Source organism: Stenella coeruleoalba (genome assembly GCF_951394435.1).
Source record: "Stenella coeruleoalba genome assembly, chromosome: 14".
NCBI lineage: Eukaryota > Metazoa > Chordata > Mammalia > Artiodactyla > Delphinidae > Stenella > Stenella coeruleoalba.
The window spans coordinates 82,937,572-82,965,088 of record NC_137160.1 but is presented as its reverse complement, the minus strand read 5'-3'; the positions used below and the strand labels follow the sequence as shown (position 1 = coordinate 82,965,088).

Sequence of the window (27,517 nt, the reverse complement as noted above, 5' to 3'; positions counted from 1 at the left end):
GGAATGAGGATCCTAACCTCAATCCTCCGAGGCTGGCTGGTAGGCCCTCCGGAGGAAAAGGACGGTTAAAGAGCAGGCGCGCCAGCAGCTGTGGTCACTTTCTTCTGCTCAGAATGGGCCTGAGGTCTCCAGGGGTGGAGCACCGAGCGGAAGGGCCTGGTCCTGCGGATGAGGGCGGGGCTCGTCGCAGGTGGGCGGTGGCTAGCTGTGGTCACGCCCCCACGAAGGCCCCGTCCACCAGGAGGCCCCGCCCTGCCCGTCAGCTGGCCTGTGTGCCCGCCCCCCTCTGCTCCGACCTTGCTGCTGCGCAGCAGCCGGGGGCGGGAGGCCCGGAGGAGCAGCGGGAGGAGGGAGAGGCGGGAGGGGTGGAGCGAGCGGGGCGCCGGGCGCTGTCTCCAATGAACAGCGCGGAGCCCGCGCCCCTGAGGACCCCAGCCCGCTGCGCCCCCTCCCCACGGCTCACCTGGTGCCAGGTAAGCTGACAGGTAAGAGTGCGCGGCCCGGGACCCCCGACCCGGGTCTTTCTCAAGTCGAAGTGCCAGACCGGGCACAGGCTGGAGGGACATTTGGCTCTCCCTGCCTCGGGGATGGAGTAGGCATCTCAGTTGAAGGTGGGAGACTTCCTGGCCCCCCCTCCTGGTACCCTAGCACCCGCAGCCGCAGGTCCCAGCCCCCCATCCCTGCAGCATCCTTTCCACGCCGCAGGGAGAATGTTGCTTTTTTTTTTTTAACCATTCAGGTGCCGCCACCTCTTGGAAAATGGTGAGGGTGCCTTTTGGCGTGGATCCTGGGATGGCTGTTCTCCCCCCAGGATCGGACTGGCGCCTCTTCTGAGGGCTCCCCACACCCTACAGCGTTGCCTGCCCACAGATCCTGAGAGGCTGGCTATGTCAGAAACCTGGGAGCAGGCCTGGACCTGCCGACCTTGGCAAACCCCTTCTCCTCAGTCCCCCCAGCTGGCCAATGGGCTGACCCTTCTCTGCATCCACCCCGGCAGTTAGGCCTGAGGCTTCCCAAGGGCCTCTCCCTTATTTCTAGTTCTTTGTTAAAACAGGGTGCCCCCTCCCCAGACATGACGTTAATTCAGACAGCTTTAAGCTGGTCTGACAGGACTCCCCCCACCCTGGAGTTAGGCTGCCCTCAATTCCCCTGCTTCAGGTGGGCAGGTGACAGGTGACAAGAGGAGGACGGCAGGAAGGCCACAGTGACTCCCCAGTTTGCCTCACCTAGAGCGGTGAGTTATCTGAAACAACTTCCCCAGATGCCAGTGTGGGATGTGCAGGCTCAGCAAGGGTGGGAGTCAGGATGGAATAACGTGGACTCAGCTGAGTCCTGGCCCTGCATCCAGAGACCCCACAATGACACTGTCCCACAGAACCAGCCCCAGTCAGCTGGGTGATGACTGCTTTGGGGTGAAAAGTTCACCCCCAAAGTTGGGGGAGAGCTGAGCTGCGTGGGCCCCCCAGGCCCTTCAGGACCCTTTCTTGGGAGCCCTGAATAGCCTGGGCCCAGAGAATGAAGTGTGGGGTTTCAGCTCTGCCTTTGCCTATTCTCTTCAGGTCATTTGACTTCCCCAAGCCTCTGTTTCCCTATCTGTAAAATGGGAATGATAACTGAGAGAACGTCCCAGAGTAGTGGTGAGGATTAACTGGGATGGGAGGTGACAGGCACTTAGCACATTGTCAGGCACTTAGTAACACCCCATAAACTGTAGCTGCTGTGGTTATGATAATAATTGCTATTTGTTATCTCCTGGCCGTTCCAGACTTTCCTTTTGTGCACCTGACAGCGGGAGATGCCCCAACCACCATTTCTTCTACTGGGAAGAAAAGCCTTTGACAGGACCTGCAGTGGGGATGTGGTCACTTGCTAATCCTGTGCCATTCCTTAGCTCTTGGGGTCAAGGCGAGTTGGCCCTGTCTTCCTGGGCACAGCAGACCCTGGGCAGTGCCTGCTCTGACCTCTGGCCACCACCTTGTCCTTGTCCCTTGGGGCACACACGTCACCCTTGTGCCCACGATTTGCCCTCCTGCTCCACCTGGCCAAGCTCAGTTGCGTCCTCCAGGTCAGGCAGATGGTGTGCTGGGACATGGCTCCAACCAGCCCACTGGCCCCCATCCTCCCCTCCTCCCAGTCTTGGCTGGTGGTCTCGTCCCCTTCACTCTCCTGCTCAGTAACTTTAAAAATAACAGAGTAGTCTGTCCCCACTGAGGGCTGTAACCTGACCCAAGTTGGATTCTGCTCCATCAGAGCCTGGAGTAGAAGGACTCAGCACTTAGGAGCTGGGGACCCCGGTGCTCTTGCTGTTCTGTCCCCAGCTCACGGGGTGACCTTAGACAAGCCTCCCTCCCTCCCTCTCTGGGCCTTAGTTTCCCCATCTGTAAAACGTGGTTCAAATAGTCTGTGATGCTGGAGTGCAAAATTTTCTTTTATTCCAGTGAAGAAGATAAACAGCTGGGGCTCCCATGTGGGTGGTTGTCAAATGACATTACCCGAAGCAGAGGGTGTCGGGAAGGGACTGACCCAGTGACTGGGAGTCGGGATGGGGAGGGCTGGCCAAGCCCCTGGGCTTCTGCCTCCTGTCCCACTTCTGAATCCCAGCTCCTTCCCGGCAGCTAAGGGACTCCTTGTACCCACCAAGAGGTGAGTTGCAGCCAAGGTGGCTGACGGGGCCCAGGCAGCCGGCAGTAGCTTGGCCAGGAGGCCTGGTGAGGCACCCGGCCAAGAGCATCCCTCCCTGGGCTCCAACTCACACTCACCCACTTGCTGGCTCCTCGAGGCCTCTGCATTGCAGCAGATAGAAGCCTGCACTGGCAGCCCAGCCAGGGCTGGGGGTGGAACAAGGGCCTGGGCAGGGGGTGTCTGTTCCCCTGTCCCCACCTTCACTCCCTCCCCTGCCCTTGATCCCAGTCAGCCCTGGCTTCCCTTGGAGAGGCAGCTGCTGACAAAGCAACTGTCTTCTCTAGAACATACTTGGGTCTTCCTAGAAGTGCTGTGGTGACAGCAGGGCCCAGGCTTGGGGACCGTCACGCCCCTGGGTCCCCTCTGCATCTCAGACCCTCCTGAGCATCATTAAAGGTCTTGCCTACCCCTGAGATGCTGTTTTGAAGAATTATGCCTTTGGAGTTGAGAGCACAGATTTTGGAACTCGAAGGCCTTGGTTCACATCCCAGGTGTGCCACTTCCTAGCTGTGTGACCTGAGGCAGGTTACTTAACCTCTCTGTGCCTCAATTTTCTCACCAGAAAATGGGGATGATAATAGAACATACCTCATAGGATTCTTGTGAGGATGAATGCATGTAGATCACTCAGAACAGTGCCAGGTGCACGATAACATCAATAAGTGTCTGCTCTTGTTACTGTTGCTGCTGTCCTTGTCATTGTTGTCACTGTGTGTCATCAGTTCTGCTTCTTAGCTGAGCCCCCTCTGGTACAGACTATTCTCCTTCAGTGAATACTCTCTGTTAGCACTTGCTATATGTATGTATGTGTGTGTGTGTGTGTATATATATATATATATATATTTAATTGAAGTATAGTTGATTTACAATGTGTTAGTTTCTGGTGTACAGCAAAGTGATTCAGTTATCCATATATATACATATTCTTTTTCATATTCTTTTCCATTATGGTTTATTACAGGATATTGGATATAGTGCCCTGTGCTGTACAGTAGGACCTTGTTGTTTATCTGTTTTATATACAGTAGTTTGTATCTGCTAGTCCCAAACTCCTAATTTATCCCTTCCCCACCCTTTGGTAACCACAAGTCTGTTTTCTATGTCTGTGAGTCTGTTTCTGTTTCATAAATATTTGTGTCGTATTTTAGATTCCACATATAAGTGATATCATATGGTATTTGTCTTTCTCTTTCTGACTCACTTCACTTAGTATGATAATCTCTAAGTCCATCCACGTTGCTGCAAAGGGCATTATTTCATTCTTTTTTATGGCTGAGTAGTATTCCATTGTGTATATGTACCACGTCTTCTTTACCCATTCATCTGTTGATGGACATTTAGGTTGCTTCCATGTCTTGGCTGCTGTGAGTAAGGACTTGCTATATTGACAAGCACTTTAGCTTAGCAGTTTAGAGCCCAGCTTTTGGAACCAGACAGCTCTGCGTTCAAATCCCGGCCCTGCTGCTCACCAGCTGTGTGATCTTTGGCAAGTTATTAGCTTCTCTGGGCCTCAGTTTCTCCGTCAGCTAAATGGGGATGATAATAGTGTAAATCTCGTGAGGTTGCTGTGAGGATTACATAAGCAGACACGTACAAAGCACGTGACCCACATAAAGGGCGGGGCTGCTAGGAAGGGCCGTGCCGCCTAACTGTTTGCTTGTAGTAATTGGGCCCCTGCCGTGTGTCAGGCATGTGGTACCGAGATTGTGAGCCAGGTGCTGGGACCCTTCACACACTGGCTCGAGTCCTGGCTGGGGCCTTGGTTGGCTGAGTGATATGGACCATGTGCTTTTGCCTCTGTGTGCCTCAGTTTCTCCAGCTGTAAATGGGAATGTGGAAGCAGCAGCCTCATGGGGTTGTGTGGGGTTTCTGACATTGGTCTGAGCACTGGAGCTGTGGGGGGAGAGGGTCTCTCAGTCTGGCCCCCATTCCCAGTCACTACTCACAGTCACCCTTCCTGTTGCTCTGCACCTCTCCCCTCCGCTGGGGACTCCAGAGCTTTGCCCATTTTGCAGATGGGACAACAAAGACCCCAGGGGAGAGAGGGATGAACCCAAGTCATGAGGTGGCACTCAGGGGCACACCCAGTCTGGTCCCAGTCCTGCCCTGGACAAGCCCCACTCCCAAACTCAGGCCCCCAGGCCCACCTCCCTCCGTGTCTCCGCAGCTCCTGGCATCTCCCAGGCCCTGGTCCAGGCCTGAAGGACCCAACGTGGGACATACCTTAGGCAAAGCAGACATCGCGCTCCAGAAAACCACAAGGGGCTAGGGCTGAGGGCGAGGGGCAACCTGGGCTGGAGGAAAAGATTCTGGAAACTTCCAGGCAGATACAAAAGTCTCTGGGTTGCTCACAGGCCTGCAGACACCCCTTCTTGGTCTAAGAGGGTTCAGGTTTATTTCGGGAGACTGAAGGCCTGATGTGGGGAGGAGGGAAGTGGACAAACGTTTATTAAACATGCACTATATGTGGTAACAATCAGTAGCAATTATTACGGGCTCGGCACTGTGCCCAGACCTGATGTTCACATATTAAACCTCCTGCTAACATTTTACAAAAGAAGAAACAGGTTCAGAGAAATTAATGATTGTAGTAGTAATAGCGGTAGTAGTCATAAGGCAATGACTCTTCATTATATCCTTTGCTGATTTCAGTTTCATCTGCAGAGCCCTGCACATCCCTGCACCCTCACCTCTCTGACCTCATGGGGCCTCTTTGCCTCCCTCAAGCCACACGTTCCTACCTCAGGCTCTGGTGTTGTCTGTTCCACCTGTCCAAAATGCTTTTCCCCCAGATCTCCACGTGGCAGACTCCCTCACCTCTTTCAGTCTTACTCAAGGTTTACCTTCACAGCGAGGTCTTCCCTGGCCCCCTATTTGTTTATTTATTTGTTTATTTGTTTTTGTCTGTGTTGGGTCTTCGTTGCTGCGCGCAGGCTGTCTCCAGTTGCAGTGAGCGGGGGCTACTCTTTGTTGCAGTGCGCGGGCTTCTCATTGTGGTGGCTTCTCTTGTTGCGGAGCATGGGCTCTAGGCACGCGGGCTCAGTAGTTGTGGCTCGCAGGCTCTAGAGCACAGGCTCAGTAGTTGTGGCACATGGGCTTAGTTGCTCCGCGGCATGTGGGATCTTCCCGGACCAGGGCTCGAACTCATGTCCCCTGCATTGGCAGGCGGATTCTTAACCACTGCACCACCAGGGAAGCCCTGGCCCACTATTTAAAATTGCCCTCACCGCCCCTCATGGCCCCTCGTTCCTCACACCCCAGCCCTATCTCTTAACATACTGTATCATTTAGTTATTATGTTTATTATCTGTCTCTGACATGAGTGTCTCATCTCCACAAGAGCAGGGATCTTTGTTATTTTTGTTCACTGTTAAATCCCCAGTGCAAAGAACAGAGTCTGGCCCACAGAGGGTGCTCAATACATATTCCTTGAATGAGTGGAGCCGTCACAATACCTCTGTGAAATCAGTATTCTTGTCACTGCCATTTTACAGATGAGGAATCTGAGGCTCAGAGACGTCAGGTGACTTGCCCAAGGTCACACAGCCAGCAAGTAGCACACCTGAACCCCTTGCCCTGTTGCCCCTACAGGTCTGGCCTCGCCCCACAGACAATGGCCTTGCCCCCATGAGCTAGAGCCTGCCCCTCGGTGCCTGCCCACCACCCGCCAGCAGGATGCAGCTGTGGAAGGCAGTGGTAGTGACCCTGGCCTTCATGAGCTTGGACGTCGGCATGACCACGGCCATCTACGTCCTCAGCCACCTGGACCGCAGCCTCCTGGAGGACATCCGGCACTTCAACATCTTTGACTCGGTGCTGGACCTCTGGGCGGCCTGCCTGTACCGCAGCTGCCTGCTGCTGGGGGCCACCATCGGCGTGGCCAAGAACAGCACCCTGGGGCCCCGGCGGCTGCGGGCCTCCTGGACGGTCATCGCCCTTGTGTGCCTCTTCGCGGGCATCTACACCATGGTGAAGCTGCTGCTCTTCTCCGAGGTACGCAAGCCGGTCCGGGACCCGTGGTTCTGGGCCCTCTTTGTGTGGACCTACATCTCACTTGCTGCGTCCTTCCTGCTCTGGTGGCTGCTGTCCACGGTGCAGCCGGACGCCAAGGCCCTCGAGCGGGGGGCAGGGGCCGAGGCCGAGGGCCCCCCTGGGGAGGACCGGCCCGCGCCCGAGCAGGCCTCCGGGGCCACGCTGCAGAAGCTGCTGTCCTACACCAAGCCCGACATCGCCTTCCTCGTGGCCGCCTCCTTCTTCCTCATCATGGCAGCACTGGGTAAGTGAGGGCTCTCTTCTTTCCTCTCACGTTTTAACATCTTACTTACGTGGTTCAGATATCAAATTGATATGCAAAGGTAAACACTGAGAGTTTCACTCCTAATTCTACTCCTGACTGCCCTGATCCCGGTGCCCAGGGCTAACTCCAGAAGAAGGTTCCGGAAGCTTCCAAGTGGGCAGGAAACCACTTTTATTCCTTTCTTGTATATGCTTCCAGCGTTTCCTTATGCGGCTACAAGCAAATAAGTACATGTCACTCTCCCCACCTCTTACACTCCATTCTGTGTCTTGCTTTTCTCACTCAACAATATATCCCGGAATTTTTCCAATCGGTATCTCATTCTTTTATTTGGCTGTGTAATACTGCACTGTGTGGCTGTACCACAGATTATTTAGTCGGTCTCCCGTTGTTGGACTCTTGGGTTGTTTTGAGTCTTTTTCTCTTGTTCATACATGTTTCATATAAATGTGCATATATCTGTAGGATAAGTTCCTAGAAATGGCATTTATAGGTTCAAAGCATTTTTTGTAATGAAGCAGAATAGAATAGAGCCATCAGGGTATGTAGTCTGTGGTAAGGTTAAGTATTGTTTTGTGAAACTTTTATTTTAGCTGTGTGCGCCTGTGTGTGTGTCCTGGTTGGTGATGTAAATTGTATCTGTTACTGTGGATCTGGTCCAAACAGTTTTAAAGCAACACTCCAGCAACGTGGGTGGGAAGGGACGTCACGGGGTGGAAACTCCACGGGTTCTGGGGGTTCGTGGGCAAGTGCTCAAACCTTTCAGAGACTCATTTCCTCCTTCTGTGAAATGGGGATTGGGAGCATCCTTATCCCAAGGTGTTGTAAAGTTTGAATAAAAAGACAGAGAGGAGGAGCTTCCCTGGTGGTGCAGTGGTTGAGAGTCCGCCTGCCGATGCAGGGGACATGGGTTCGTGCCCCGGTCCGGGAAGATCCCACATGCCACGGAGCGGCTGGGCCCGTGAGCCATGGCCGCTGAGCCTGCACGTCCGGAGCCCGTGCTCCGCGACGCGAGAGGCCACAGCAGTAAGAGGCCCGCGTACCGCAAAAAAAAAAAAAAAAAAAAAAAAGACAGAGAGGAGAAGGACAGGTGCAGAGCTTGGTACGGCATGATGAGTACAGGAATGTTAGCTGCTATGAGTCGTTACATGTTTAACTCCCAGGGACAGAGTCTGGGAGTAGCCACAAAGCCAGAGTGATCTCAAAGAGGACAGGCGAACCCCAGAGCCCATTTCCTTGTACCATCCGTCCTCCATCCTCTCAGTCCCGGCCCCTTAACCGCTGTGTGATTTTAGGCAAGTTACTTAACCTCTCTAAGTCTCATCTCCTCATCTGTAAAATGGGCGTCAGCAGTTGCGGGGTTGTGAGGTTCAGTGAGTTAATCCGAGCAAGACGCCTCGGACAGCTCATGGCACACAGAAACCTCGCAGTAAACTTTAGTGGCCGTGAGTGTTGGGATGACCCCTTTTCATTTAACCAGATAGTTTCTCCTACTCGTGCTTCAAGGCCCAAATGTCTGCTCCTGAGACGCCTACTCAGGTTCTGCCGACCGTGGCCCTTAATTACAGCATCGGTGACGTGAAAATCACATGTCCACTCTCCTTTCTCCCCTTCCAGGCTTTGAGCCCCTCGCGGACAGGGGCCAGGTCTGACTCATCCAAGGCCCTTGATACCTGGCACAGAATCAGACTTACTGAGTGAATGAATGCATGAATGAATGACCGTCCTGCCTGTGTGGGCAGATGTTGCCCCCACGGCCTCGTTTCCCCTGCCTCCCAGGGTGCTGTTGTCAGCTGGTGTGCGCTTAGGGAACACAGATGTCCTAAGATACAGCCCAGCAGATTGCACCAGCCTGCAGGATTATGTCAAGGTTATGGGCTTCAACTTGAAATCAGGCCCCCCGACTTCATCAGTAATTTTAATCAAGTTTACTTAACGTGGCCAAGCTTCAGCTTCTCATACTGCAATGAGGGCTTCTTCAGGTTATGGTGAAAATTAAATGAGGTGAAGCACGGTGCCTGGCAAAACTAGGTACTTCTTCATAAAAGTTAGGTACTGTGATTATTAACAATTATTTTTCAGTCAGCCAGCATCCAGTAGGGTTCAGCTTTTTCTGAAACCTTATAATCTAAAAGAAAAACCACCCATTGTGAAAAAAAAAATGGTTAGTTTTGTGCTGAGTATCTCCCGTTGAGATATGGATTTCCTGGCAACCTAACTACAATAACCTTGGGCAAATGACTGAGCCTCAGTTTCCTCATCTGTAAAATGGGAAGAATGATAATAGACCACCTATGGGGTTATTGGGAAGCATTTGAGACTTGAAAGAGATGAGGGAGCAGCTATCTGGGGTAACAGTGCTCCAGGCAAAGGGAACAGCCCGTGCAAAGGTCCTGAGGCAAGAAGGTGCCTGATTGTTAAAGGAAAAGCAGAGAGGCCAGCACAGCTGGAGCAGAGGGAGTGGGGGGAGAGAAGAAGGTGAGGCAGCTCAGTAGCAGGGCCCAGTCGTGCAGGGCGCCGTCAGCCACTGTAAGGCCTTTGACTTTGATACTGGATGAGATGATCTGCCTTGGGTTTCACAGGCTCCTGCTGCCGGTTGAGTGGAGAACAGGCTGATGGGGATAAAGGTGGCAGCAGGGGGAGCCAGGGGTTTGCTGAGATAGTCCAAAGGAGGTTGACAAACCTAGGTGGGGCAGTAGAGGCAGAAAATTCTGGAAATATTTTGAAGGTGGAGCCACAGGATTTGTTGATGGACTAGAGAGTTTCACCTGGTTCTTGGGCAGATTGGACAAAAGAGTTTGCATACCTGCTTAGCACAGCACCTACCCAGCAAGGGCTCCATAAACGTCCATGGTGGTTAATATCATCACTGGTGCTTGCTGGAATCATAATGCTGCTAGAGCTCGCTGATGCCCTTTACTCCCCTGTAGGTAAACTGAGGCAGCGATTCAGCTGAGGTAGAACTTCACAGGGGTGCCTGGAGACCCCATCTGGCCAAGGACACAGGGGAGACAGAGGCCCTCTCGGCTGCCGCCCTGTGGTCCCTGTGCTGAGACCAGCAGAGGGCGCCAGAGCGCCACTGTCCTGGTTGAGCCAGTCCTGCAGCGCTGACCAGGGAAGGGCTTGCCCCACCTGCCCAGGGTTCATTCATTGACCTTTATTGAGCGACTCCTGTGTGCCCAGCCCTGAGCCAGGCTATGGCTGCTGGAAGAGCTGCGGTGAAAACGGGACACAGCCTGGTCTGACCACCTTCTTTTCCGTGTCCATCATTTCCATAAGATGGGAGCGGGAACTTACTCTGGGTTATTGGGAGGGAAGGCACAAGGAACGAGCCCCCAGATAGGAAGCTCATTTGGGTTTGAGTCCTGGCCCTTCCTCTTAATTGCTGTGGGACCTTGGGTGAATTACTCCGCCTCTCTGAGTCTCCCACTCCCATGTGAAATGGGGTGACATCCCTGCCCAATGCCCCCCTCCCCACGTCCACCCAAGATTGTTGTGAAGATATAGCAGGACATATGGGTAAGAAATTATCTGACAAACTGTAAAGTGACCCCTCAAGAGGGGCGGGGTGGCAATTTACAGCATTGCTCAGAACCAGAATACCAACATACTCTGAGGGTCTAGAATTTGGACTCTGAACCCTCGGCCAAAGAGAAGAAGTCAACTTTGGCGTCTGTCAGCCACCAGCTGTGTGGCGGAGCAATCGTCAGCTCACCTTTTCAGCTCCACTTTGCTCATCTGTAAAATGGGTGATAACAGAGCCGACTTCAGGGTCCACGTGCAGAGGGGGTGAACCGTCACACGGGAGCCCCTTGTCTCTGTGTGCTCGATGACTGGTCGCCATTATTCACGATAGCATGACCCAGTCTGTATAGATTAAGTCACTCACATTTCCCGTGTTCCTGTTCTCTGAAAAGAGAGGACATTAAGCAGTGTGGGACCCCTTCCCTGCCCCCTGCCCCGTTGAGAAGCAGGAGTTTGCCGAGAGAGAAAACCCCACGGTGGAGTCAGCGCTGTGGGTGGTATGGGGGCTTCCAGAGGCTCAGGAGGAAGGACAGAGGCTCCCCTGGGTGCCGATGCCCCCTGAGCCCGCCCTGTCTCCGCAGGAGAGACCTTCCTCCCTTACTACACGGGCCGGGCCATTGATGGCATCGTCATTCAGAAGAGCATGGAGCAGTTCAGCACGGCCGTCACCGTCATGTGTGCGCTGGCCATCGGCAGGTAGCAGCCCCTGCCCTCCCCCACCCGCCCAGGCCTGCCGCGGGGAAGGAGGGCAGGGCCAGCTCCCCAGAGGAAAAGGGGCCAGGGAGGCCCAGGAAATGCCCCCGGGGAGCCTGTGCCTCAGCTGGTCCCCGTGGTAACTAACAACCCAACTGGCTTAGTTCTGTCCCTTTGGTTGAGCCACCCTAGAGCAGCGCCCTTTTGTCCCTACAGATGGCTTCAGTCCTCGGGGTTCCCCTTTCACCGGCACCCTCCCACCCACCTCGGTTTTCCAAATGGGAAACAAGGACCAGCCTTGTCTGTGCTCCTCTGGGAGGGAGAGGGGTCTGGCTGGTGGAGCTGGGCCCTTCACCCACAGTAAACGCAGTCCCCTCTGTGCCCTCACCTTGGGAGCTCCTGTTGGGAACAGGGAAGCCCCGTGGAGGTGCTGGCTCCGGAGAGTGGGCTCGAGGTCGGGGTGCCGCCCGGTCTCTGCCCTGCGAGGGGCCCACGCCTGCCAGCGGGGGGTGGCGGGGGTGGCGGTTGGTTGTCGGAAGGACGTCGTGCTATATGTAACATCTCTTATCTGCAATTAGCTCATTTGCCGCAGGTGTTCGGGGCGGCATTTTTACCCTCATATTTGCCAGACTGAACATTCGCCTTCGGAACCGTCTCTTCCGCTCGCTGGTGTCTCAGGAGACGAGCTTCTTTGACGAGAATCGCACAGGTTGGTCCTCCTGGGGCCTCGGGTGACCTGGGGCTGGGCCCGGCCAGGTGGGCTTGCCTTGCATTGAGGATTTAAGTGGGCACGTCCATGGTCTCAGTCCTGATGGCTTTTCCTGCCATCCAGTTCAGGATGGGGACACCCCGGGAGGCTGGCTTGGGCCTCCGGCCCTGCCTGAGCCCTGGGGAGCTGGCCTGCCGGCTGAGGTTTTGGTGTGAACTGCGGCCACTATAGGACCCTCGCTAGGCCACCCGCTGTCCCTGCAGCAACCAGGCCTCGCCTCCCACTTGCTTGTGGGAAGCACAAGGGCAGGGTCTACCCAGGCCTGTGGCCTGAGAGGCCCAGCTCCTATGGGAGTGAGCAGGGCGGACATGCAGGGCAGAGCAGGGAAGACATTACAGCATCCGGCCCAGATCCAGGCTCTGAGGCAGACCAGCCTGGGAGCAAACTCTGTCACTAACTTCACCTCTCTGAGCCTCTGTTTTCTCCTCTGTAAGATGGGAACAATAACGGTAGCTGCCCTGTGGGATTGCTGTGGAACTCTTAGCCCAGTATCCAGCAGTCAGTAAAGGGCTTTCTGTTTCTCTCTCCTCCACAGCCCAGATTGTTATTTCTGTGAGGGAAGAGGGGAGTGGCCCCTCTGCCAGTGACAGGGAGGAGACGTGGGCTCAGCTCTGGCTCGGTCACGGCCACGCTGTGTGGTGCTGAGCAGGCCTCTTCCCTTTCCTGAGCCTCAGCTGCCTCCTCTGTGCTCTGGGAGGTGTGACGCTGAAGCGAGATGCTGGTGACAAGGTCTGGGCTCAGAGCAGCCCTCAAGGGGCATCCGCTCTCCTTCCCTCCCCACCCCGCCCAGAAGGTGGGGAAGGTCTGAGCTCCCCGAGGGTCCCCTGCCGCTGCCCACAGTGACCCCATTGCCACAGCGGGAGCTGAGCTGCCTGTGTTCCAGGGGACCTCATCTCCCGCCTCACCTCGGACACCACCATGGTCAGCGACCTGGTCTCCCAGAATATCAACATCTTCCTGCGGAACACCGTCAAGGTCACGGGCGTGGTGGTCTTCATGTTCAGCCTCTCCTGGCAGCTCTCCTTGGTCACCTTCATGGGCTTCCCCATCATCATGATGGTGTCTGACATCTACGGCAAGTACTACAAGGTAGGCCCCGCCTGGTCCCCGCTGGGGTCTGAGCCCTGGCAGCTCCTGAGTGACCCCTTAGGCAGGTTCAGGGGGCCACCAGGGGCTAGTGAAGGACCCATCGTAAGGCTGCATTTGCGTTCATTCACTGGTTCATTTCACTCATTCAATAAATATTTATTGAGCACCTACCGTGTCCCAGGCACTGGTTTATATCAATGAAACAGACAGGGCCCCTGCCTTCAGGAGGCTTATATTCTAATAAGAGAAACAGACAATAAATAACGATGATGCTAATAATGAAAATATATAATACAGTAAAAGATCATAACTGCTAAGGAGAAAAATGAAGAGAGAGATTGGGAGCATTGGGGCTGGTTGCCAGTTTTAAATAGATATTTCTGAGAAGGTGGCATTTGAGTAAAGAGGTGGACGGCTCGGGGAAGCACATTCCAAGCAGAGGGCACAGCCAGTGCAAAGGCCCTGAGGTGGGAATGTGCCTGACATGTTTGTGGAGCCTCAGAGAGGCCGGTGAGGCCAGAGCCAGGAGTGAGGGGAGAGCAGGGAGATGACAGGGGCCAGATGGTGTCGGCCTTTGCGGGAAGTTTGGTTTTCACTCTGAGTGCAAAGTTTGCTCTCTTTCTATACGTTTATGTCAGGGGGGAGGGCTCAGGCCCCTGGGAGCAAGGCCCTCGCCCACGATGCAGTGATGGGCAGGCAGCAGTCCCCTCAGGCTGCCCCTTGGCACTGCCTCTGTCAGAAGGTCAGCCTGTAAGCTAGGCCCCTGCCTCACCTTCCTCCTGCTTCCTGCGATGGTGGGTGCCCCTGAGCCCTAACGGAGCCAGGCTGGGTTCAGACAGTGTAGGCAGCCCCTCCTCAGTGCTCCAGGCCTGCGGGGGCAGGGACACTCCTGAGCAGGGGCTGGGACACGTGATCAGCTCAGGGTCCCCAGTGTGGTCGGAACCCTTGGTGCCCATGACCTGAGGCCAGCCCCCAGATGGATCCGTTCCCCACAATCCAATGTGTCACCTCTGGCAGAGCTCACCACCCAGGAGGGCCCTCTCCCCAGCAGTTCTGGGTCACCGGCCTCACTGTTTTCCTCCCTGAGTAGAAAAAGTAAATATATGAGTTGGAGTTGGAGCTGTTTCCCTTCCACACCGCCCTTCCTGCCTTCCTGCCCGCCCCTGAGAGGGGGCAGGAAACCCTGGAGCTCCCTGCACCAGCCCCACCTCTGCACACACCTCAGGCCCCACCTTTAAGTTCAACCGGGCAGGACCTCAAAGAAGCCCTGTTTAGGTCTCGTACCTGTACCCGAATGTGTAGGATACAGTCATCGCCACAAGCCACACACATCGCCCGCAGCCAGACATGACGCAAGGCACAGGCTGGCTTCTCCCAGGATGCCTGAGTGTACTGCATGCTTCCGATGGCCTGGGCATGACTCGCAGGTCATGGGACATGCCTATGGAGGAGGCTGTCTCAGCCTCCTGGGCAGCCTTCCTGGCTGGTGTGAGATTCTGAGTGTGGTTACTGAAAGCCTGAATAGCGTGGCCCAGGGCGCCTTCTGGAACTCTGTGGACAGCAGCCTGGCGGTCACATACTTGGAACCACTTCTCAGCCATCCGTCTCCAGTTATAAGCACACGATGAGGGCAGATTTCATAGCCCGTGGCCTCCACCACCATCTAGAACTTGGCTAGGAGTTCTGGAATCTCTGTGCCAACCCTCAGGCTCTCACGTAATTTAATACATGTTGCTGGATGTAAATGGTGCCTCCTTAATAGTGTTTCTTGTGTAGTGTACAACCTGAACAACCATCCAGGGCATCCCTGCTCTTATGCCAGCACAGAATCAGGTATTGAGACTTCTTTTTCTCAGAGGATTACCCAAAACTGTATGGTCACGCATAACCTGCTCTGAATACTGGAGATGACCTCGTGATCAGCGCCCCCATGCCTCAGGAGCTAGAGCCTCAGGAGCTCACCCTAAGAGCCCAGCTGGAGTCTGAGTTCAGCAAATCAAGCTAGAAGGGAATGGGGGAGGAGGGGAGCTGGGTCTTATCCCCTTGTCCCTGGAACTCCCTGCACAGAGCTGGCACCAGCTAAAGATAGAAAACACCAGAGAGGCCTGGGGGCTCAGGCAGAGGGTGAGACTGTGTGTTTTGGGGTCTCTTCCTTCTTGTCGTGCCTCCCACCCATAGAGGCTCTCCAAAGAGGTCCAGAATGCCCTGGCCAGAGCCAGCAGCACGGCTGAGGAGACCATCAGCGCCATGAAGACAGTCCGGAGCTTTGCCAATGAGGAGGAAGAGGCAGAGGTGTACTCACGGAAGCTGCAGCAGGTCTACAAGCTGAACAGGAAGGAGGCTGCGGCCTACATGTACTACGTCTGGGGCAGCGGGGTACGTGCCCTGGCCCGGGCAGGTCTCACACAAAGATGGGGGACCCCTAGATCAGGACATTAGCCCAGGTCCAGGCATGCTGATGTGACACTTGACTTTGTCCCAACTTTCTGCTTGTCCTCAGAGAATCTTTCTGGAAAGGAATTCAGCCTCTCGGTGCATGTCCTCAAGCAGGGCACCTCCTCTCTCCCTCTCACCTGGGCGTGGGGTGGCAGGGTAGGAGCTTTCTTTTCCCAGCTAGGGAAGCGTCCCTGCCAAGGTGGGGAGTCACCCCGAGGCCAGCTGGGACCCATCCTCGGCCGGCTTCCCTGCAGGTCCTTTGTCACAACCACACACATGCCCCCATTAGAGTGTCCAGCTCACTCCCTGGGGGAGAGTTATAGCCCCTCCTGGAGAAGAAGCACTTGGGTCCTGTCACTGTGTGCTGGCCACATCTGGGGGTGGGCTGTTGAGGAACAGCTGGGGTAGGAATGAGGAGGGTTTGGAATTTAGGGGGAGGAAAGAGAGGGTGGTCTACAGGGAAAGCAGGGAATAAGGACCTTCTGGGTCCCCCCAGGGTGGGCCACCCCTCAAAAGTGCCCAGCCAGGGAGAAGGAGGGCCTGAAATCCAGCTCACGTAGCCAAGCCTCTTGGCAGTCTGCCCACCAGCAGGGGCGCCTCTTGCCGATTGTGCAAAGGCACTGTGGCCCAGCCATTGATCTAGTTCTGACCCAGCATCGCTGGCTTGGGATGGGGAGGGGCAAATAGGGACCCAGTGGGTTGTCATGGGTACGCAGGTCCCACTCCTCTCGCAGACCACTCCCCCAGACACCAGAGGGGGCTGGAGGCAAGCACACCCTGGACACAGCCCCTCCTTCATGGAAACACAGACCTCATCTGCTTTGCCTGGCTTGCTGTGTGACCTTAGCCAGTGGACTCAGCCTCTCTGAACCATGCTCTTCCCAATAAGGAGAAGACTAATAGCTCCAGTTTGGCCTCGCTGAGGCGCTTGGGCGCTGTGTATGTGTGCCAGGGCCTTACAAAGAAAGCCTTGTTCCCAGCCAGGCTCATGGCCTGTTCCAGCTGGGGGCCTTTGCAGGGAAAAACTCCATGGTGAGGGCGGGGAGGGCATGAGTGACAGAAGGGCCCCAGCTTGTGGGAGGCCATCCCTGCTGCAGGCTGGAGTTTCAGTCTGTGACTGTGAGTGAGGCGCCCACAGCTGCTCTCACCTCCCCTGCAGGGCAGGGGACAGAGAGGCTGTGGGGAAGGTCTGAGCCAAGGCCCCCATGACTCAGATCCCCCTTTCCCTCTTCCCTCCAGCTCACTCTGCTGGTGGTCCAGGTCAGTATCCTCTACTACGGGGGCCACCTCGTCATCTCAGGGCAGATGACCAGCGGCAATCTCATCTCCTTCATTATCTACGAGTTTGTCCTGGGAGATTGTATGGAGGTGAGGGGCCGGCGGGGGGAGGGGGGCCCTGGGGAGAAGGGAGAGGGAAGGGAGAGGGATCTAAATGGGGGTGCTCCAGGGTTCACGGGAGGTGGTATTTCTTTCTAAAGAATGTGACAATACCAATAATACAAATAAAGAGAGTAACACATACAAGTGACAGCAACTCCATTTATGGAGCAAAGTGGCAACGACAGCAATTATTTCAGAAGGTTCTCCTGAGCACACTGTGCACGGTCAGTGCTACTGCAGTCCCCATTTCCCAGGAAAAGAAGCTGAGGCTCAGAGTGGTTAAACGACTTGCCCACCACGTTCGTAAGGGAACCGAGTTCAGAGGCAGATGGTCTGACTTTATTTTAACCCACTTTGAAGAGTAGCTGCATGGAAAAAGAACAGAGTGGGTTGTTTTTTTTTTTAAATAGACTATGTCTTAATTTGGCTGCCCCCACCAGCAGGTCCCGAGACTAGGGAGCTGGCGTGCTTGTGCGGAAGCTGCCATCGGTCGCTGCTGGAGGATGCTGGGAGTGCTCCTCCGGTCTGCCTCCCTCCCCCCACAAGGCCCTCCGGCATTAAGATTGAGCCTCTGTGTCCTGCAACGATAAAGCTCAAAGATGCGGCAGGGGAGGGGTGGGTTAGCATCTGCCGCAGACGGTACTTCGCGTTAGCTACAGTCATCCATGCAGTGTCATCTGAATCAGCGTCTCGGAATCCGTGCTTCAGAAACATCCACACTAGTGGGCAAAGACATGTGTCCCAGGATGTTCGGTGCGGCATTGTTTATAATGGTGAAAAGTTAGATGCCTGTCAACCAGCGATTGGGTGAATACAGTACATCTGTATTCTAGAAACAGTCCATCTGTGCTATGAAGACTAGGCAGCAGCCACAAAAATCAGGTAGAGCTGTGTGCACTGGCATGGAAAGAACCCTAAGACATGCTCTTAGTGAAAAAGCTAATCCCCGAGTCATAAGGATGGTCTGATCCCATTTGTGGTTTTTTTTTTTTCATCTCAAAATGATTTAATTACATACGTGCATGTGTTTGTAAAAGCACAGAGAAAGGACTTGCAAGACACAGTACTCGGATCACCGGGGCCGCCTCTGGGATGAAGCAAGAAGGACAACTTATACACTTGTATAAGCACTTGTATCTCAATAGGAATAATTACATTCAGATATTATGATAATAGCCATAGCTGTGGTGTGTTGGGGGTTTACTATGTGCTAAGCACTGTCTTCGCGGAACCATGACAATGGTACGAATATCACCCCTATTTCATCAACCAGGACCCGCAGTCACAGCTCATAAGGGCCTGAACTTGGGAGCCAGATGTGCCTGGGTTCGAATCCTGGCTCTGCCACTTCCTGGCTGTGTGACCTGGGGGAAGTTACTTGAGCTCTCTGTGCCTCAGTTTCCGTATCACCAGGAAGGAGATAATGATAGAACCTACCTCATAACATATATAAGTACTCAGTAAAATGAGTCATTATTCACACTTATACTTGTGTATATTTTTACCCAAGGAGATGTATAGTATAAATTAAGGGCCATTTTTAAAATTGAAATTTAAAAATTCTGTGACAGCTGAAAGAGGAAGGCCTGATTCCTGTTCTGCCACATTCTGCCTAGTTCATTTAACTTCTCTGTGCTTCCGTTTCCTCCTCTGGAGGGTGATAACACCTACTCTGCTGCACGGTGGTGAGGTTTAGCTATAACACACAAGGCACCAGTACTTTTTATTGCTGTCCTCATTTTTTCATTGTCGTCATGATCTGCTGTACTAGCAGGTGGGGCTCCAGCAGCCTCCCGTGGGCACCCCGCCCCCAGAACTGCTGCTGTGTGCTTGCTCTCTCCTCACTCCCTTCAGCTCTCTGGCACCGTGGCGGGGGCGGGGGTGTCCCAGGATCGGGGCGTCGATGGGTCAGGAACGTGTGTCTACTCCCCCCGCAGTCCGTGGGCTCCGTCTACAGCGGCCTGATGCAAGGAGTGGGCGCCGCGGAGAAGGTGTTCGAGTTCATTGACCGGCAGCCAACCATGGTGCATGATGGGAACTTGGCCCCTGACCACCTGGAGGGCCGGGTGGACTTCGAGAACGTGACCTTCACCTACCGCACTCGGCCCCACACCCAAGTCTTGCAGGTGAGAGAAGACCCAAGCCCCCGCACCACCCCCCGGAAGTCATCCTTTCCCTCATCCCATCTCTCGCGCACCTCCTACAGGCCAGGCCATGGCAGTGCAGCCAGGAACCTGAAAGGCCAGGAACACTGAAGACAGATCATATTAACAAAAGGATTCCTGGAGAAGTGCTAGGAAGGCAATAAGTCAGGGGTAGTCTGCAGAGATGGTATTAGCAGTCAAGGAGGGCTTCTCGGAGGAGGTGACATTTGATATGAGACCTAAACAAGGAGCAGGAGCCAGCCGATGGCTCTCTGCAGAAAGAACATTCCAGGCAAAGGAGACAATTATAAAAGTGCTGCCCAATCCTAGAAAGGAGAGCATTCTGGGGGCCGGTGGTGGGGCAGGCTGGGAAGGGTGCCCACCTGCGTCTGAGGCCAGAGCATATGAGCCAGGGGCCCCACACCGTGTCTGCGTGTTCCTTGCAGAATGTCTCCTTCAGCCTGTCCCCAGGAAAGGTGACAGCGCTCGTGGGGCCGTCGGGCAGTGGCAAGAGCTCCTGCGTCAACATCCTGGAGAACTTCTACCCCCTGGAAGGGGGTCGCGTGCTGCTGGATGGGAAGCCCATCAGCGCCTATGACCACAAGTACTTGCACCGAGTGGTACGTGCATGGGCCTTTGCTGCCCTCCTCCGCCCTTTCCTTGTCTGACCTTCTCTCCCGCGGGCACGCACACAGGTGCAGGGAAGAGGGCTCAAGACACACGTACATTTCAAAGAATTATCACCACTTCAAGAATTGGAACATTCCAGCGTCTTGCCTGACGCTCACGATCGTCATTTCCGTGCTTTTCTTTTGTTCCCATCTCTACGCCTCCCCGAACAGCGCAGCTGTGTTTTGCTAGTTTTAAACTCCGTCTGGCTGGAACCGTAACGTGTGTATTCTTTGTGTCTTGTTCCTTCCACTCAGTGTTATTTGTGAGGTTTCCAGGTTGAGGCTGTGTTTGTAGTTCACTCATTTTCATTTCTGGAAGATAATCCACTGTGTAAACATGGCACAGTCCGTTTATACATTCTGTTCTTGATGGATATTCCGGTTGTTTCCTGTTTTTTTACTATTACCAGCAATACCGATATGGACAGTTTAGTCCATATCACGGTGCCCGTGGGTGGGTAGGTTCTCCCAGAGCCTCACCTTTAGTAGTTACTGCCATTAAGGTGGTTTACTTTTTTTATTATTATTTTTTTTACACATTACATTCCCACTAGCAGTGGATGAGAGTTCAGGTTGTTCCGCATTTAAGTTATCTCCAGTATTTAAAGGAGGCTATTCATGACCTTACAGTTTTGAGTAATACTCTCAGAAAAGTAGACTCGACACCTGATGCTCTGCTGGTATAAGAGCAGGGATGCCCTGGACGGTTGTTCAGGCTGCACACTATACAAGAAACACGGACTATTAAGCAGACACTATTTACGTTGTCTACATACATTAAGATATATGAGAGCCTGAGAGTTGGCACAGAGATTCCAGAACTTCTGGCCAGTTGTAGATGCTGGTGGAGGCCACAGATTGTGAAATCTTCCCACCTATGTGTATATAACCAGGGACAGATGGTGGAGAAGTGGTCCCAGGTTTGCCCCCACCAGGCTGCTGCCCACCAGAGTTCTGGAAGTGGCTCCTAGAAAGAGCTGTTCAGGCTTTGCAATAGTTAACACACTCAGACACTTAATTTTCTCAGACTGTTAATATTGCCAGTCCTGAATCTGTACCAGTTGGTATTTAGAGGTAGTTCAGTGTAGAGGTCTTTTGCATTTTCCTGGTGACTAAAGATATTAAGTCCCTTTTCATATGTTTATTGGTTATTTGGATTTCCTCTTTTGTGAATACCTTCTCTATAAATTTAAATTTTTAATTTTCATAAACCCAGAGCAGTAAAACTCAACAACCTAACCATATTCCCATATATTCAGAGAATTTCATAACAAAGACCTGAGGTGACTCTACCTCACCTTTTGAACTCCACTCCGTGTCGGGAACCGGCATTGGCAGTTTACTCAATATCCTTTCCAACGTGTTTCCTACCTTTATATACACATACCTATATATAAAGGCACATATGCTTTTTTTAAACAAAAATAGAAATATGATATATATGTTACAGTTTGATTCTATGGGTGCACTGTAATCATTTAACCAATCCTCTGTTTATGGAGAACTAGATTGTTTTGTTTTGTTTTTCTTTTTCCTTTTTTGCTATTTACAGTGTTGCAATGATATCCTCCAACTACATACAAATTCCTAAAAGTGAGACCATGAGACAATAGCTCCTTTCAGCTGTTCTCTTACAGGGAGGGGGCACCATCCAGGGAGGTCCTTGTGGCCTGGGTCTGCTGTGCCCCCTTGCCTCCTGCCAGGGACAGGCTGACTCACAGAGTTACACTCCACGCTCTTTCTCTCTTTCTTTCCAGGTCAGGGGCAGCCAGTAAGCTCCGTCTTGGAGGTCAGGGAGCTTGACTGGGCCCAGAGCGGCAAGCTTAGCGGGGCCCCAGTTTGTTGGTCAGGGAGGCTGAGAGCTTGTGCAGAAAGTGGACTCTGCTGTTCGGAAAGAAGAGAGGCAGCTGAATGCAGCTGCTGGCCGCGGGCCCTGATCAGATTTCAGACCCAAGGCTCCCGGCGTCACTCAGGCCCAGGGCTCGCGAGGCTCCTGGTGACAGCTGGATAGACGTGTTCCAGGCCTCTCACAGCCCATCCTTCCTCCTCCGCAGATCTCCCTGGTGAGCCAGGAGCCGGTGCTGTTCGCGCGCTCCATCACAGACAACATCTCCTACGGCCTGCCCGCCGTGCCCTTCGAGGTGGTGGTGGAGGCCGCACAGAAGGCAAATGCCCATGGCTTCATCATGGAACTCCAGGATGGCTACAATACAGGTACAGAGCCCAGAGCATCACCTCCACCGTGCCTGGAGGTCCACCCTCAGGGATGCAACCCTGAGTTATGCACTGCCCTCTGCCAGCTGAAACTCACGTAACATAAACTTAACCACTGTATTTTAAGTGAACAATTCAGCAGCATTTAGTACATTCACAGTGCTTTACAACTACCACCTCTGTTGAGTTCCAAAACGTCATTTTTTTTTAAGACACTTTTTTCTTTTCTTTTTTAAAATTAATTAATTTATTTAATTTAAAATTTTTTGGCCACATTGGGTTTTCGTTGCTGCGCACAGGCTTTCTCTAGTGTGGCGAGCGGGGGCTTCTCATTGCAGTGGCTTCTCTCGTTGCAGAGCATGGGCTCTAGAGCGCAGGCTCAGTAGTTGTGGAACACGGGCTCAGTAGTTGTGGCGCACAGGCTTAGTTGCTCCGCGGCACGTGGCATCTTCCCAGACCAGGGCTCGAACCCATGTCCCCTGCATTGGCAGGTGGATTCTTAACCACTGCGCCACCAGGGAAGCCCCTGAAATATTATTATTTAAAAATAATATATGTGTTATATTCATTAATTATAGTGACTTAATTTTATATTAGTAAATATTTTAATTTAATAAGTTGAACAATATATTACCTTATAGATTTTATTTAACATATTTAAAAATTTTAACTCTCACAATGGGACTATTCATACAATTCAAAACTAAAAAAATAGACATAACGATATCCAACGCGAAGTTTTATTTCATCCTGGTCTTCACTGCCAGGGCCCCCCTGCCCCCACCCAAACATCTTTCATTATTTTCTTACATGTCGTTTTGGAGTTTCTTTATGCAAGTATGAATATGTATTTTTATTCCCTCCCGCCCTTTTACAGAGAAAAACCCAGCACATTCTATTCTGCCCCCCAGCTTTTTTAAGTGACCTGTCCATATAGATACGTAGAAAGCTGCTCTTTTTTTAACTACTGCATAGTACTCTGTTGTGTGACTTTATAATTATTTACTCAAAAATAACTGATTTCCTGTTTCCTGTTGATGGACATTTGGTGGTTTGTTTCTTTGTTTTTGTTTTTTGGTTTTTTTTGGCAATAACAGTGCTGTGAGTCACTGCGCATGAGAAGGTGAATCTGTAGGAAATATTCACAGAGATGGGTTTGCTGGTCCAAGGGTTGTGCCCCTGTAATTGTGCTCTGTAGACTTGTACAGCACAACCGGACAGACACAGCGGTGTGTGCACGGCAGCACAGGGCCCGCGCCAGCAGTACCTCAGGGAGAGGAGGGAGTGCCCTTTCCCCTCGGCCACACCAGCACAGTGTGCTATCAAACGTGTGGATTTTTGCCAGATTAATAGGTAAAAGTTGGTATCTTGGTACCAATTGCACATAGTTGTAACTTGCATGCCTCTTACGAACAGGGAGGAAGAGCATCCTTTCATGAGGTTTCCAGCCTGTGGCCCTTGTAGCCCCACCTTTTCCTGGGGAGCAGAGCTCCTGTGGCAGCAGGGAAAGGCGGAGGGGGGGGTTGCTTGCTGCTTCCCAGGGCCACCGGCCTCACCTCCCGCTCACTTGCCCCTGTGTCTCTGCCACGCAGAGACGGGGGAGAAGGGTGCCCAGCTGTCGGGCGGCCAGAAGCAGCGGGTGGCCATGGCCCGGGCTCTGGTGCGGAACCCACCCGTGCTCATCCTGGACGAAGCCACCAGCGCCCTGGATGCAGAGAGCGAGTTCCTGGTGAGTCGCTGGGTAACGGGCGATGCTGGGGCAGTAGCAGCTCCAGGCGGCCAGAGCCCTCCCTCCCCCAGCAGACGGCTGCAGGGGCCCTCCCAGGCCAGCAGCTTCCTGGACTGGGCTGTCCCGGAGCTGAGGGCAGGGAGCGGGGGCAGAGGAGGCCCAGGGTCTGGCCACCCTGGCCCAGCCTCTGGCTCGAGGCGTTGAAATTATATGGAATTAGGTTAGGGGTCAGGAGGTGTGGGACATGGACAGAAGCTCCACTCTGCAGCTCATGGCTTGCGCGTGTCTCTTACCCCCTGAGTCTCATTTCATTGGTAAAGAAAGAAGGGCCCCATAGCGTATTTGAAGAGGACCAGCTGCCTCAGTCCCTCCATGAATCATTTACTACACAGGTATTTAACGTGCGCCTCCCAGGCACCAGGCGCTGTTCTAGGCACCAGGGGTTACATTGGCCCCTGCCCCCAAAGTGTTTCCAGTCCAGAGGGGGAGACAGATAACAAGGAGATAAGCATGAGTTCACCCTGGGGCCTGTGCTATGTAGAAAATGGAACAGTCATGTGGGGACTTCCCTGGCGGCCCAGCAGTTAAGACTCTGCGTTTCCAGGGCTGGGGAGGCGGGTTCGATCCCTGGTTGGGGAACTAAGATCCCAGATGCCGCACAGTGCGGCCAAAAAAAAAAAAAAACAAAAGAAGAAGAAGAAACAGTCATGTGATAGAGAGATTGAGGGAAGGGTCACTACCGTCAAAGAGAAACACTGCTGGACATTAGTTAAAGCTGGGAAAACAGATTTTATTAGTAGCTACTGTCAGTAGGGAAAAGAACTGAGCCCCATTCCTGTGCAGGGGTGACAGTGGTGACGGAGCCTTTCACAGAGAGACTGAGGGTATAGGGAGGGCGCAAGAGTGGGGGACCAGGAGAAACTCACAAAGGGCTGGGCAGTGCAAGTGTGATCTGTCCCCATGGCTGCTGGCCAGCAGTGGTTGTCCTCTACCGAGACTGGGAGACAGGGGCCCTTTCCTTCCCATGATTACAATGAGATGGCATTCAGGTCCCGGAGAAAAACATTCCTGAGCTTTAGGAGATCTGCATATATATATCTCCAGGGGACAGGGGAAGGTTTTACAATTATAAGCCCTTTTTGGTAAATGCTCTAAGAAAGGGAGCTCTGGGGCCCACCATCAGGTGATGTCTAGAAGTCAATTCTCCTGGCAGCACTGGGCATTTAGGGGCTGGGGTCATCCTAGCAACAAGGCCTTGAGTGTGGCCATCTTAGTGCAGAGTTTGGATGGGGTCACACGTGCCAAGAATCCTGCAGTTCATGCCAACAGAACCAGGGTCATCAGGTCCCACTTGAGCTGAGACCAGAAAGGAAAGGAGACAGCCAGAGGGGGGCTGGGTAAGAGAGTCCCAGGGAGAGGGGGCAGTGGGGGCAAAGTCCCAGAGCAGGTCCACAGCCAAGCCCCACGGTCAGCGTGGCTGGCGGTGGGGTGAGGCAAGGACAGAGTCATAGGGGGACACAAGCTCCTCAGGCCCTGGAAAGGAGTTTGGATTGTTTTCCATTAATAGATTTTTATTTTATTTTTTTAGAGCAGGTTTAGGTTTAAAGAAAATTAAGCAGAAAGTACAGAGAGTTCCCGTATATCCCCCTCCCCGCACCACGAACAATGTCGCCTGTTATTAACATCTTGCATTAGCGGTACCTTGGTTCCAGTTGACAAGCTGGCATTAATGCATTATTTCTAACTCAAGGCCACAGTTCACATTAGGGGTCACTGTTTGGGTTGCGCATTCTACGGGTTTTGACAAATGCAGAATGTCATGTTATGCAGAATAGTTTCACGGCCCTAAAACTCCCCCAGGAGTTTGGATTTTATCCTAAGTGGGACAAGAAGCTCTTGGAGGGCTTGGGGCATGAGTTCAACAAGAACTGATTAAAAATGTTAAATCCACGTGGGGAATGGATGGGAGCAGGGCAGGTCAGAAGGAATGGTGGCAGAGGTGGAAAGATGGCACAGAGACACAGCGGGGAGATGGAGCTGCAGGACCTGCTGATGGGTCGGATTCCGGTGATAAGGGAAGGATGAGGAACCAGGTGATGCTGGTTTTGTCGGCGTGAGCTTCGGGGCTGACGGTGAGACCGTTAACCAAGGCCAAGGCTAGGGGAAGGAGCAGGAAGACGAGAAGACGACCATGCTCGGGGCCCCCCTGTCATCCGCCGGGCGCTGCCCTGTGTCAGTCTCTGAGCTCCGTCCCCCATGGACAAAAGCCAGGAAGCAGGTCCTGTGCCAGCCCTTGCTTTACAAGTAAGGAAGCCTCAGAGAGGCTGAGCATCTACAGGACGCGGTGGATCTGGGATCCCAGCCGGGACCGGGCGGGGCAGTGGGTGGCGGCGGAGACGCCCGTGTGAGCCGGCGCCCTCCTGTTTCCACAGATCCAGCAGGCCATCCACGGCAACCTGCAGAAGCACACGGTGCTCATCATCGCACACCGGCTGAGCACGGTGGAGCGGGCGCACCTCATCGTGGTGCTGGACAAGGGCCGCGTGGTGCAGCAGGGCACACACCAGCAGCTGCTGGCCCAGGGCGGCCTCTACGCCAGGCTGGTGCAGCGGCAGATGCTGGGGCTCGAGCCCGCCTCGGACTGCACAGCCGGCCACAGGGAGCCGCCGGGCAACGGCGGTCACAAGGCCTGACCGTGGGCCCTGCCTCTCCTGGTGGGGCAGAGGCTCCAGTGCCCACCTGGCAGATGTGCCCACGGGGGCCCGCCGGCCGCCCCCGCTGCCCTCCGAGCCCAGGTCCACGGCACTGGAGGGCCAGCTGCCCTGTCCCACGTGTCCCCGCTTCCTGCGTCTCGCCCCCGGTTCCCACCCTGTTCCCCGGGCCACCACCAGCCCCCTGCTGCCATGAACGACCCCCTCCAGTCTGGGCAGTGGAGACACCACTGGTCTCTCCAGCTGGTCTCCCAAGGTTTCTAAGGGAAGGTAGAGCTACCTTTTTAAACCAAGATCTTAACCAGGTTTTTTTTTTTTTTTTTTTTTTTTTTTTTTTTTTTTTTTTTTTTTTTGTGGTACGCGGGCCTCTCACTGTTGTGGCCTCTCCCGTGTGGAGCACAGGCTCCGGACGTGCAGGCTCAGCGGCCATGGCTCACGGGCCCAGCCGCTCCGCGGCATGTGGGATCTTCCCGGACCGGGGCACGAACCCGTGTCCCCTGCATTGGCAGGCAGACTCTCAACCACTGCGCCACCAGGGAAGCCCTTAACCAGGTTTTTTACTGCTTGGTTCTGATGGGCCCCAATCTCCTAGATTTCAAAAACATTTTTCTAATTGGGAGCAATGATGGGCAAGTTCTAGAGACTTCTGAGCCAGGAGTGAATGACCCTTCCTAGGAGCCTGGGGGATGTCAGGGAGAACTAGGCCTCTACCCTCTGCCCCTGGAGAGAAGGGGCTTCCCTGTCCCGGGGTGCGGGGGAGGGAACACGGGGAGGGGACTTCCTGTCTCTCCCTCTTCCCAGCTCTGTGAGTCAGGCCAAGGGTGGGTGGGGAGTGGAAGGCACCTGCCTGCCCTCACCCCTTCCGCCCTCCCAAATCTAAGCCAGTCTCACTGTGAACCACTACGGACCTTAAGTGGGAGAGTGAGGGGCTGGCCAGGCCTGGCGGAGCCTCAGGGTGTCCCTGGCCCAGCGCCCAGCGCTAGCCCCTCCCCCTGCCCCTCCCATGGCTGGCGGCCCCTTCCCCCATCCACCCTGCAGCTCTGCTCTTCTGAGGCCCTTTGGACGTTTGGGAGTCGCGTTCTCTTCCCTGTCCAGTGGACGGGACACTGGCAAAGCCCAGGTCTGGCTTTGTAGCGGGGTTGCAAGATGTTGGGAGAACCCGGTTAATAAAGTATAC

General features: G+C 53.9%; 1 protein-coding gene across 5 annotated transcripts; it reads left to right on the top strand.

Moving 5' to 3' along the window:
• Window positions 1-240: 240 nt before the first annotated feature.
• On the top strand, window positions 241-27,517 carry ABCB9 (ATP binding cassette subfamily B member 9). Of its 5 annotated transcripts, XM_079942712.1 has the most exons (14): window positions 241-473; window positions 6,274-6,675; window positions 6,781-6,958; window positions 11,086-11,200; window positions 11,776-11,906; window positions 12,850-13,055; window positions 15,234-15,431; window positions 16,731-16,859; window positions 18,809-18,997; window positions 19,462-19,635; window positions 21,741-21,900; window positions 23,493-23,629; window positions 26,062-26,645; window positions 26,893-27,517. In XM_079942712.1, exons 2-13 carry the CDS (start codon window positions 6,358-6,360, stop codon window positions 26,320-26,322), a joined length of 2,196 nt encoding a protein of 731 aa, XP_079798838.1. In that variant the 5' UTR covers window positions 241-473; window positions 6,274-6,357; the 3' UTR covers window positions 26,323-26,645; window positions 26,893-27,517. The 5 variants fall into 5 exon arrangements, with proteins under 5 accessions (XP_079798838.1, XP_079798840.1, XP_079798836.1 ...); XM_079942714.1 differs by lacking the exon at window positions 6,781-6,958 and having other exon boundaries at window positions 11,790-11,906; XM_079942710.1 differs by having other exon boundaries at window positions 6,274-6,958.

Excerpts from the sequence above, each read along its gene's own strand:
- ABCB9 (XM_079942710.1), top strand. The coding sequence starts at position 6,358 with ATGCAGCTGTGGAAGGCAGTGGTAGTGACCCTGGCCTTCATGAGCTTG. Across the intron at positions 6,959-11,085 it reads CCTCATCATGGCAGCACTGG|GAGAGACCTTCCTCCCTTAC; the intron begins GTAAGTGAGGGC and ends CTGTCTCCGCAG. Across the intron at positions 15,432-16,730 it reads ACTACGTCTGGGGCAGCGGG|CTCACTCTGCTGGTGGTCCA; the intron begins GTACGTGCCCTG and ends TCTTCCCTCCAG.